Source organism: Onychomys torridus, chromosome 8 (assembly GCF_903995425.1).
Source record: "Onychomys torridus chromosome 8, mOncTor1.1, whole genome shotgun sequence".
Taxonomy (NCBI): domain Eukaryota; kingdom Metazoa; phylum Chordata; class Mammalia; order Rodentia; family Cricetidae; genus Onychomys; species Onychomys torridus.
The window spans coordinates 89,286,924-89,299,881 of record NC_050450.1 but is presented as its reverse complement, the minus strand read 5'-3'; the positions used below and the strand labels follow the sequence as shown (position 1 = coordinate 89,299,881).

At 46.4% G+C, this 12,958-nt stretch overlaps 1 protein-coding gene across 1 annotated transcript; it reads right to left on the bottom strand.

Moving 5' to 3' along the window:
* Positions 1-819: 819 nt before the first annotated feature.
* On the bottom strand, positions 820-12,020 carry G6pc (glucose-6-phosphatase catalytic subunit). The gene is made up of 5 exons (XM_036194675.1): positions 11,791-12,020; positions 7,387-7,496; positions 4,171-4,276; positions 2,704-2,819; positions 820-1,331 (listed from the first exon to the last, which is right to left on the bottom strand). The coding sequence occupies exons 1-5, from the start codon at positions 12,018-12,020 to the stop codon at positions 820-822; spliced, it is 1,074 nt and encodes a 357-aa protein (XP_036050568.1).
* Between the last annotated feature and the right edge of the window lie 938 nt (positions 12,021-12,958).

Here is a 12,958-nt window from a genome sequence, read left to right as displayed (position 1 = left end):
TCCTATTTCTGCTCCAGGAATCAAAAGTAACATCGGAGTGACCTTCTGGAGAGAGGCATCCTGGCTCTCCTTTGCTCTGTTGCTCAAGATTTCAGAGTTTAACTTAACCCTACAAAAAGCACCACCAAATAGTTGCCTGCTGGACATCCAAAGGTCCAGCCTCAGGTGCAGGGAACCGGTGAGAATTCTAGGGAATGCAGACGTAGCCCGAGGAGACACACGTGATGAGATAGAGAAGCTGGTGGTGCCTGAATGTTCAGGCACTGTAGCCATCCATCCATCCGTAACTCAAGCACCAGAAAAGCCAGAAGCAGAATTGCCACCTTTAGCTGGTTGCTCATTACACTTGAGGTTGGTCTACCATTATCAAGAGTGTCCTGTCTAAAGACCCAGACCTAGCTGAAGCCTTTTAGACAGGGGCTGGCATGTGGTTTGCTCATACACAAAACACTTCCCTGCCTCCTACTTCTTTCTCTTCCTAGCAAATGCACTGTGCCCTTTTCCCAGCTGGGAGGATTCTGCACAGGGAGAGAATTCTCAGTCAGGATCTCTGGCCTGGGCTTGCTCTTCTATATCTGATGGGAGGATGGCAAACGGGTCTTCAGGGAAAATTCCAGAATAACCCAACTTCTAGCTCTCAAGGTTTTCGCAAACAGCCCTGTTAGCATTTAAAAATTCACCTTTTTTTTTTGGTTAAGATAGCAAAGAAAGACAGGGTTGCTGGGGCTGATGTGAACACCTCTGGCCTTGGGATGCAGGAGGCCTTGGGAGCCCCCAATCCTTTGCATCGTCATTTAAATACCAAAGACTCCCCATGCCTTACAAAGACTTCTTGTGAGTCTGGCCCAGAACCCAGGCTAGACAGTAGGGGATAAGGCTCACAGATGCAAAGGGGACTGTTGCACTCTTGCAGAAGGACAGAGCATAGAAGATCAGCTCACTCTGGGATGGGGGTTTCAAAGTGTCGAAGAGGTGCAGGAGGACCAAGGAAGACGCGATGCAGGCAAGGCGGAACGGGAACGACTTGCTGAGTTCTCCCTTGCAGCTCTCCCGGTACATGCTGGAGTTGAGGGCCAGCCCCAACCCAAAGAGGGTCCCCAGGTTTTTGAAGAGGCTGGCAAACGGTGTGGTGTCGAGGTGGACCCATTCAGGCCGCTGACACCATCTCTTGGCTTTCTCCAAAGTCCACAGGAGGTCCACCCCCAGCCCTTTTAGCAGCACGTAAAATCCAAGCGCGAAACCAAAGAGGAAGAAGGTGATCAGACAGTACGTCTTGAGGCTGGCATTGTAGATGCCCCGGATGTGGCTGAAAGTTTTAGCCACAGCAATGCCTGTGCAGGAGAAAGCACCGTGAGAAACAGAGGTGGCAACGGGTGACAGGCCATCATCCCACCAGGTGAAATTAAATCACTCACCAAAGTGTAGAGTGTAAAGATACAACATAGTGTCTTTCAGATGAAAGAATAGTGTCACATACATCTTCCCACTGAATTTGAGTTCCCTGCTGTATGTGGTGGGTCCTGTTTCTTCTTGCATATACTCAGGGACGGAGTGCATTCCCACCAGACAAGCCCATTCATTCAGTTTTGATGGACTTGTTCTCTTTCATTTATTTTAAATTTCACTACATCTATTTATTTATTGGGTATGTGTATGTCTGTTCATGTGTGGGCAGGCATACAGGTGACACGGCATCTGTGTGGAGGTCAAAGGGCAAGTTACAGGAGTTGGTTCTTTCTACCATGTGGGTCCCAGGCTCAAACTGAAGTTGTCAGGCTTGGTAGCAAATGTCTTCACCCACTGAGCCATCTCATCAGACCGCTGTCACGCTTTAATACCATCTATTGGTCTCAGTTCCTTCCACGGAAGTTAATAAGTTGTTAATTTAAACCCTCGGTCACACAGTGGATGACATTATTCTCTCTAGCCAAAACAACCCCAGATTTGTTGTGTAACATAACTTCTACAAGCATATTTCCATTTGCCAGGCTTTATTTGTTTATCTGTTTATTTATCTATCTATCTATCCATCCATCCATCTGTCTATTTGGTATCTATTTGGTTTTTCTTTCTTTCTTTCTTTCTTTCTTTCTTTTTTTTTTTTTTGAGACAGGGTTTCTCTGTGTAGCTTTGCATCTTTCCTGGATCTCATTCTGTAGCCCAGAGTGGCCTCGAACTCACGGAGATCCACCTGCCTCTGCCTCCGGAGTGCTGGGATTAAAGGTATGCGCCACCACTGCCTGGCCTATTTGGTTTTTCGAGACAGGATTTCTCTGTGTAACAGTCCTGGCTTCCTGGAACTTGCTCTGTAGACTAGGCTGTCCTGGAACTCACTGATATCTGCTTGCCTCTGCCTCCCAAGTGCTGGTATTAAAAGTATGTACCACCACTGCCCAGCTCACCTTACTGGTTTTGTTTGTTTTACATGGTCTGCCCCTGAGACCTGGGCTTACCAAGTGAACTCCAGGGATCCTCCCGTCTCTGCTTCCCCAGCTCTGGGAACACAGGCACGCACTGCTTTTTTAAGTGGGTGATGGGAATCAAATTCAGGCCCTCATGCTGGTTTAGAGACCAAGCCACTTCCTTAGCCTTTCACCCCCCAACCCTTTGAAACCACTGAAAGGCTAACAGCACTGAGGAGGCCATGCAGAGCAAGGAAGACGCAGAAGAACTAGGAAGTGGGTAGGGGAGGAGTCATGATACCTGACAAGACTCCAGCCACAACCTGGTGGGGAAAGTGAGCCGCAAGGTAGATCCGGGACAGACAGACGTTCAGCTGCACAGCCCAGTATCCCAACCACAAGATGACCTTCAAACACCTGCAAGAGAATAGGCAACCACTTCAGAACCCAAATGCCGAGCCTTCACCAAAGATAACAACAGCCTGTGTGGGAACGGAGGAGCCTGGCAAACTGAGGCGCCATCAGAGGAATTTTTAGAAATTGGGAGTCCTGCTCAAATGTTCAAAAATGTGTGGTGCTTGTGGTGGTTTGGGTAAGATCTCCCGTGTGTTCTTAGACATTTGAATACTCGGTCTCCCGCTGGGGTCCTGTTTGGGTAGGACTAGGAGGTGTGGCCTTGCTGGAGGAAGTACGTCAATAGGGGCGGGGTTTAAAGACGGAGCCCTGTTGAGACAGCTCTCAGCTGTTCCCGCTATCTACTGTGCTTCCCTTCCCCAGTGGATGGACTCCTCTCCCTCTGGAGCCAACCCCAAACCCTTCCTTCTCTAAGTTTCCTTGGTTGTGGTGTTTCATCAAAGCAATAGAAAGTAACTAAGACTGTGCTTACGCGATTTTTTCTTTAAAAAAACTTTGATTTAATTTATTATTAGTATATTAATTACATATTATATAATTAATATAATATAATAAAATAAAAATTATTATTATTATTATTATCTGTTTGATAACTAAGGATTTACACTCTAACTGCATACTTAGGGGGACCATATTAGGAATATCTTATGTCTGTTTATTTTAATCCATGAGGTGACTCCAGGTTAATACAAAAATGGGACACTGTTCATTTTGGTTTTCAAGACAGGGATTTTCTGTGTAGCTCTGGCCATCCTGGATTCAGCTGTCCGCCTCCAGAGAGCTGGGATTAAAGACTTGCACCATCACCATTTGGCTTGTTTTTTAAATGCTGGGGCTATAGCTCAGTGATAGAGTAGTTACACAATGCTCACAAAGTCCCGTTTGAATACCGGAACCAAACCCATAAATGAATGGATAAATTAATTAATTTAGTCTAAGCTCTGCCACTCTCTCTAGATCAGTGGTTCTCAACCTTCCTAATGCTGCGACCCTTTAATACAGTTCTTCATGTTGTGCTCCTCTAGGCAGAAAATTATTTTTTGCTACTTCATAACTGTAGTTTTGCTACTCTTACACATCTTAAGGTCAATATCTGATACTTGGTCCCAAAGGGGTCACAACCCATCAATGCTCTAGATGATCTTTTGAATTCCTGTCCATGGTGGTAAGCTTGGTTTATTTGTCTAAATCAAGGGCTACTCTGGTGGATTCCTCTGGCCCTAACATTCCGTGAGTCTGAGTTAACTCACAGAAGTGCTGTGACTCTTACTAGTGTTGACTGTATGTGTGAGAATGGTCTGGAGGAGGAAGAACAACTTCCTGCTCACCCACGTGCCCAGTGGTGAGTTCTTACCGGAATCCATGTGTCGGTTTTTTCTTTCCACGAAGTACAGCGAGGGCAGAAGTGACCATCACGTAATAGACACCTGCTGCACCCATGGCATGGCCAGAAGGACTCCCTAAATAGCAGAGAAAAGATGAATGGACTAAAGATGGAAAGGTGTCCATTTGAGAGACTGCCAAGGTACCATCCACACATCCATTAGCCATCCATTAATGTGCCTTCCATCTAATTATCCATCCTTCTTACTATCCACTCGGTTATCTATAATTCAGTTATTTAACAAACTGAATTCATACTATGTGCCAAGCATTGTGCAGGGATCTGGCAGTACAGTGGCCAGCAAAGCCAGAGAGGCCATCCACTGCTCTTGTAGTTTCGGGCCGGCTGGAGACTGCATGGGAGTCAGGACACTGGGTGCACAAACTACACATCTGCCCACCATCAGTTCCCTTCTAGTTTTCTTCTCACTTTGCTCTGGCGCCTTTCTTGAAACTCGCTTTGGAGACCAGGCTGGCCTCGAACTCACAGAGATCTGCCTGCCTCTGCCTCCCAAGTGCTGGGATTAAAGGTGTGTACCACCACTGCCTGACTGATTGCACCTTTTTTTTTAAGATTTACTTTATGAGCCGGGCGGTGGTGGCACACGCCTTTAATCCCAGCACTCGGGAGGCAGAGGCAAGCAGATCTCTGTGAGTTTGAGGCCAGCCTGGGCTACCAAGTGAGTTCCAGGAAAAGGTGCAAAGCTACACAGAGAAACCCTGTCTCGAAAAACCAAAAAAAAAAAAAAAAAAAAAAAAAAAAAGATTTACTTTATGTATATGAGTGCTCTAGCTGCATGTACACCTGCACACCAGAAGAGGGCATCAGATCCTACTATAGATGGCTGTGAGTCACCATGTGGTTGCTGGAAATTGAACTCAACCACTGGAAGAGCAGCCAGTGCTCTCAATAGCTGAGCCATCTCTCCAGTCCCTAGATTTCACCTTATCAATGACACCTACTCTGACCAACTTAGTTGTTTCTCATTCCTGAGATCTGCCACCCATACCCCCTATGAGACAGAACAATGGTTTCCCAGCTGCTAAGAGCATAGTTGTAGGTTGTCCTTAACTCTCAGCCTTTTGTGGGTCTGAAGACAGCCATCTTGGTCGAAGCTGTTCTCTATACCTAGGTATAGCCTGTATCCTGTAACTGGTCTGTATTAAGAGACATCTCTAGTTTGAGAGTTCCTTGTGGAGTCATGTGTGATTTAGTCACAACTGGATGTCTCCATCTGCCCATCAGCACATCCCTTCCCCTGCACAGTTGTGGCTCTGGAAAGTTATCAACTGCTCTCTCATTTCTACTTCAGTCAGCATTCCAGGAAATCTCATCGGGAAACTCTCTCTCCTGTCCTATTTAAAAAAAAAATTATGTGTATGTGTGTTTTGCCTGCATGCATGTCTGTTCATCATGTGCCTCAAGTATTTATAGAAGCTTGGATCCCCAGAGACTGGAGTTGCAGACATCTGTGAGATGCCATGTGGATGCTGGGAATTGAACCTAGGCTTTTTTTTAGAAGAGCAGCCAGTGCTCTTAACTACTTAACCTCCTCTTCTCTCTTCTCTTTCTTCTTTTTGCACGAAAATCATCATCCAATATTCTGCTTTACTGATTTATTATGATTTTTGTGTACTGATACACCACACCCCCTTCAAATCTCATCTCTGTGTCCAGGATTGTTGTTTTGTTCACCAGCAAGGCACCTAGAACAGGACTTGGCACACAGTAGGTCCTCAATAAAAACCAATGGTCTCTGAGCCTAAACATCCAATGTTTCCTAGCAGAAGGCCAGGGCCAGGGGATCCCAAGGAGGGGATAATAGCACTGAGACTTTCTGGGAAGGACTTATTGGATATTCCTAATTAAAACAAAACAAAACAACAACAACTGTCATTTGACCTAACATTCCTACTGGCTATAACTAAATACAGGTTGGTCCGGGGATGTGGATTAGTTGATAGAGTACTTGTCTAGCATGCACAGAAGCTTAGCATACCTGCTATCTCAGGAGGGTTGGGGAGGCAGGAGAATCAGAAGTTCAAGGTCATCTTCAATTACACAATGAGTTTAGGACCAGTCTGGCCTACTTGAGACCCTACCTCAAAACAAAGGAACAACCCTGTTATGGAATAATCTTTTTGTACACTGTGAAGATGTGTCTTTGCCAAGGCGCCTTCTGTTGGTTTAATAGAAGGCTGACTGGCATACAGTAGCTAGGCAGGAAGAGGCTAGGCAGGAGAGACAAACTGAGAGGACACTAGGAAGAAGGGCGGAGTCACAAGGAGTCTCAAGAAGACAGGGAGAGAAGCAAGATGAATATGCGGTGCTGATAAAGGGTACCAGTGGGGTTAAGGAGATGGTTCAGTGGTTAAGAGCAAGCACTGACTGCTCTTCCAGAGGATCTGGGTTCAATTCCAGCAACCACATGGTGGCTCACAATTGTCTGTAACTCCAGTTCCAGGAGATCTGACACACTCACACAGAATATATACAGGCAAAACACCAGTGTACATTAAATAAACAAACAAACAAACAAATAAATAAATAAATAAATAAATAAATCTTAAAAGAAAAAAGGTACTACCATGTGATAGGGTGTAGAAAAGAAACATGGGTTAATTTAAGATGTAAGAGCCAGTTAGTAATAAGCCTAAGCTATCAGCCAAACATTTGTAATTAATAATAAGTCCCTGTGTGGTTATTTGGGAGCCAGCTGGCAGGACAGAGCTGACTGGTACACAGCTCCCCCAAAATAAGACAAAAACTTTGGGTAACTTGAGGGATGGGACAGTCGGCTAACAGGGCCATGTTTACTAGGCCAGGCTGTTAGGAGGGACAATAAAGCCTCAGGCTTCTATCAATCTCTTTTGCCTCTCTGGATACAGGGCTATGTCTCAGTTACTCTGACTAGTCCTTTGCCTGTGGGTGTGGCCCTGCCTCTCTTGGACTAGTATCTTTAATCCTGGAAATGCCACTTAGATTTCCCAACTAGTGATGGAAGGCCCTGCTGCCATGAACTAAGGTGGAATTGTACTAAATGGAAGACAAATTGAATTGTGACAAAAGAATGAGGCAATGGCTATCCTCAGGCCCCCTCAAGGTCAGCATCATCCACAAAGGATGTTTGTGCATATCTCTGAAGAATGATGTCCACCCCACCTCAGTGAGGGCTGGGGCTCTCACCTGGTCCAGTCTCACAAGTGACAGGGAATTGCTTTATCAGGGGCACCGAGGTGTTGCTGTAGTAGTCCGTGTCCAGGACCCACCAGTATGGGCGCTGTCCAAAAAGAATCCTGTGGAAAGCAGAGCCAGTGTCTGAGTGACTCAGTGCATGGTTTTGCTGGAAGCCCACACTTTCAAAGAGAGAAGGAAGCTTGAGTATGTATCACCTTTGGAGGTATTTATCTCCCTTTGCCTGGGGAGAAGCCTGGGAGGACTTTGTATGACACAGTATATAACTTCTGATTTTTTGTTTGTTTGTTTGTTTGAGACAGGGTTTCTCTGTGTAATAGCCTTGGCTGTCATGGAACTTGCTTTGTAGACCAAGCTAGCTTCAAGCTCACAGAGATCCAGAGATCCGCCTGCCTCTGACTCATGAATGCTGCCACCACTGCCTGGCAACTTCTGAAATTTTAACAGGTGAATGTATTATCTATTCAAACATAAACAAGAAGCTTCCAAAATCAAATGCAGTGGTGGTCTTAGCAATTTGGAAGGCTGATGCAGGAGGATCTCTTCAGACCAAGACTTTGGGGCTAGCCTAGGCAACACAGCAAGATCCTGCCCCCTCCCTTTCTCTCTCCTTTTTTACCTGACCCCAATACCCCAATACCCCAATGTCTCTAGTGTGTGTGTGTATGTGTGTGTGTGTGTATGCACAAATGGTATGGTCAGAGGACAACCTCCAAAAGACCATCTGCCTCCTTGACATGGGAGTCTCACTGACCTGAAGTTTACCAATCAGGTTAGATTAGCTCCCAATGTTCTACCTGTGTGGTAGTTTGAATGGGTATGGTCCCCTTAGATTCATGTATCTAAATGTTTGGCACACAGGGAATGGCACTATTAGGAGGTGTGGCCTTGTTGGAGTAGGTGTGGCCTTGTTGGAGGAAGTGCGTCACTATGGGGACAGGCTTTGAAATTTCATGTGTTCAAGCTACGCTCAGTGTGGTACAGAGTCTTCTGCTGTCTGTGGATCAAGATGTAGGACTCTCAGCTTCTTCTCCAGCACCATGTCTGCCAACATGCCACCATGCTTCTCACCATGACATAATGGACTAAACCTCTGAAACTGTAAGTCAGTCCCAGTGAAATGTTTTCCTTTAGAAGAGGTGCCATGGTCATGGTGTCTCTTTACAGCGATAGAAACCCTAAGACAGGCTGTCTTCACCTCACCAGTATTGGAATTACAGTATGTAATTATGCAGGCCACCATACCCAACATTTTCACAGGGGTTCAGAGGATTGAACTCAGGTCCTTGGGTTTATAAGACAAACATTTTCTGACTGAGCCACCACCCTGTCAACTTGATTAGCATGTTTGAGGCCCTAGGTTCAATCTGGAACCCAGTTTGTTCTACTCTTAAGGACTTTCACTGCTTATGGCTAAAGGATATGAAAACTGGAGGCAAATCTTAAGAATCACCAGGAGAGGGCCAGCAAGACGGCCGAGCAGGTAAAGTCACTTGCCCTGAAGCCTGATAACCTGAGCTGTATCCTTGGTACCCACATAGTGGAAGGAGAGAATAGATTCCTTCAAGCTGTCCTCCATATGCCCGCTGAGGCTCTCGCGCGCATGCATACACATACACACACACACACACACACACACACCACACACACACACACGCGCGCGCGCACGCACGCACGCGCGCACACACACACACACACACACACATACACACACACACACACACACACACACCAGGCAGGGAGGCACACACCTGTAATCCCAGCTCTTGTCCGATGGAAGAGGAGAATTAAAAATTCACAGTGATTTTCAGCTACTTACTGAGTTTCAGGCCAACTGATGTCACATGAGTCCTTGACTCAAAAACAAAGCAAAGAATATCCTGGAACTGGGTATAGTTGTACACTCCTCTACTCGTAGCCCCTTGGAGCCTGAGGCTTGAAGATTACAAGTTGGAGGCCAGTCTAGGCTACACAGTAAGAGACCTTGTTCTTTAAGAAAAAAATCCCATGGGACTGAGGATGTAGCTCAGTGATAAAGAGCATGCACAAGGCTCTCCATTCAGGCTCTAGAACTTAAATAGACAAGCTAGGCAGGGTGGTTCACACTTGTACTCCCAGCACTCAAGAGGAGGCATGAGTCAAGACCAGTCTGGACTATTTAATCAGCTCTAGGCTAACCTGGGCTACAAAATAAAATGATTCCTCACCGCTGCATGACCCTGCCCCTCCCTACTCACCCTCATGCCCCATCTTAAAAACACAGTAATCCTAGCACTCAGAAGGCAGAGGCAGGTGGATCTCTGTGAGTTCGAGGCCAGCCTTTTCTACAGAGCTAGTCCAGGACAGGCTCCAAAGCTACAGAGAAACCCTGTCTCCAAAAACCAAAAACCAAAAACAATAAAACACAGTAAAGGGCTGGAGAGATGGCTCAGAGGTTAAGAGCACCAACTGCTCTTCCAGAGGTCCTGAGTTCATTTCCCAGCACCCACATGGTGGCTCACAACCATCTATAATGAGATCTGGCGCCCTCTTCTATATACATAATAAATAAATAAATAAATCTTTAAACACACACACACACACACACACACACACACATAATAAAAAGCCAGGTGTGTTGGTATACGCCTTTAACCCCAACACTTGGGAGGCAGAGGCAGGCAGATCTCTGTGAGTTTGAGGCCAGCCTGATTACATAGTAAGTTCCAGGATAGTGAAACCTACATAGTGAGGTTCTGTTTCAAAAACAAACAAACAAACAAACAAACAAAAATCTGCAAGCAGTGCAGGGAAATGGGCTGGAAGATGCCCCAGTAGGTAAGGTGCCTGCTGTGAAAACACCAGGACCTATCAAAACAAACAACCCCCCCCAAAAAAAAAGCAAACCCAACCTGGGCATGGAGGCATACAGCAATGGGCACACAGGCTGGTGGACACCCAGGGTCCAATCTTCTCAGCAAGCTCCAGTCCAGTGACAGACCCTGTCTCAAAAGGTTTCTGAGGAATTACTGCTTTAGCCCCTACAAACACAGGCACATACATGTACACACATGAACATGTACACACACATCACCTGATAGCAAACAGATAATTCTGTGGATGGTAAAGCTTGTCCTCTTATTTTCTAACTGAGGAAACAGGCCATTCATTGATTCTTTTCAAGCAAGAACCATCAATAGCTTAGATATTGCTATGATGGTAAAATGTACGCCATGGAACCTGGCCAGTGTTAAAAGTCAGGGCTGGCTGGGCGGTGGTGGCCCATGCCTTTAATCCCAGCACTCAGGAGACAGAGCCAGGTGGATGTCTGTGAGTTCGAGGCCAGCCTGATCTACAGAGTGAGATCCAGGACAGGCACCAAAACTACACAGAGAAACTCCGTCTCGAAAAGACCACCTCACCCCTGCCCACTAGCTACAAGTCCACTGTAGAGGAGCTGTGTTCATCATCCCACCAGTGAACTCTTACTCTTGCTGTCTGGCATGGAACATAAGTAGCTTCTCCACAGAAAAACGCATGGCCTACGGCTGAGGGTGCTCCTCAGTGATAGAGCACATTCATGTATACAGGCGCGCGCGCGCGCGCACACACACACACACACACACACACACACACACACACACACACACACGGGGGGGGGGGGGCGGGGAGACCCTGGCATCTGGCATATATTAAGATTCTGCAGAGAATCAAAAATTTATAGACTCTAGAAGCTCAGAAGGTTCATGTAACTTTCCAGGGATACACGATTGGAAGGTGGCAGAGCAAGGTCCTGGATTACTTCTCCCTACCCAACCAAAAGCTTAAGAATCATTTGCTTCCTCCTCCCAGCCTCCCTGCTTCTTCCCTACATCTATTTCTATGGTACCCATTCTCCCGCTAAGCAATAAAACTGTTTCTTTAAAACCTGCCCTCAGGGGGCTGGCGCTGCAGCTCAGTTGGGATAGTTCTTGCTACCACACACAAAACCCCAGGTTCCATCCCCAGCGTGCGGACCTGCAGTGGGAGCACACACCTGTAATCCCAGCACTTGGGAGGCAGAGAGACAAGAGGAGTTCAAGGTCATTCACTCTCTGTTACATAGCAAGCCTGGGCTACACAAGACCCTATCTCAAAACTATAAAGCAAAATAAAGTAGGACAAAGTCTGCATTCTGACTTTCCATTAAATTCAGCTGTCTTTCCACTCCTGCAGGCCTGAGGAAATAAACTGTTCCCTGTTTCCAGGTACTGGTGGGATTCTCACCATCCTTATCCTTTCTGTTGATGTTCTCAAGCCAAGGGAGGTCTAACCTGGGCTTGGTGACCAGTATGGAGTGCCCCTGCTGAAGGACAGTCCTCTCTAGAGAGAATGCAGCCTCTTTCCCTGCCGCGCATCCCTCTGCATGGTTCTTACCACTTAAAGACGAGGTTGATCCAGTCCCCGACCACAGCCACCCAGAGGAGGTTGATGCCCACAGTCTCTTGAATATGGAACCAGATTGGGAAGAGGACATAGAAGGCGTTCCTGAGATCGGCGAGCACAGACACTAAGATGAACCAGTCCTGGGAGTCTGCATAATTCTCTTGGAGGTAGCGGGTTGACTGGATCCCAAAGTCGTGGAGAACGTTCATTCTGTCCTCCATCCTCACTCCCTTGGTACCTCAGGGAGCTGGCAGCAGAGCCCAGGCGCTGAGTCCACGCTTGATGCTGATTGCTCTGCTATCAGTATGTGCCTTGCCCCTGTTTTATATGCCCTGGATTCAGTCTGTAGGACAACCCAGCCGTGATCTTTGGACTCAAAACCCACTTTTGTCTAAAAGCTATTGATCAAAGGTGCATCATCAGGAGGTTGATGCAAACATGTCCAGGGTGATTTACGTAAAATATCAAAACAGGCACACAAAAACAGCCTGATCTGCCACTGGCAGAGCCAATCATTAACTCGGGAACCCTGCTGGACAGCGCGAGGGGCTGTCCTCCCTGGTCCTTGAAGCCAGGCCAGAAGCTCGGGGCAGAGTCTGTTTCTACCACGGCTCCTGCAAGTACCTTTGCCTTTTGAAGTCTGCAACTGCATTTGTTTGGAGGCAAAGGGGAGTTTGTTGCTGTGGGAAATGACGTTTTAAGTTATTAATTTAAAATACATAAAACTTCCAACAGTGGGTTCTGCTGTCCTGGGAACTGTCACTCTGTTGTCTTTCATCTACTTCATGTGGGTCCGGGGTCTACTGCTGGTTTGGGAAGCCAACTATCCTTCCGATACTGATTTTTATATTTCTTAGGGCAAGTAAATAATCAAGTAAACAATTGTTTAAAATGCTTTTATGTATATGTGAGAGAGTGAATACGTCTAGATCAGAGGATGACTTTCAGGAGTCATGTCTCTCCTTCCCTCCTTCCACCATGTGAGTACTGGGGATTGAACTCAGGTCCTCAGGGTTGGCGACAAGAACCGTTACCTGATGAGCCATCTTGTCCAGCCCTAGAGCAATCATATTTTAATATTTTAAAGCAGTGATTAATTCATTGAATAACCTTGAAACTAAGATCTTTTGAATTTTAAGATGTAAGCTTGTGTGTGTGT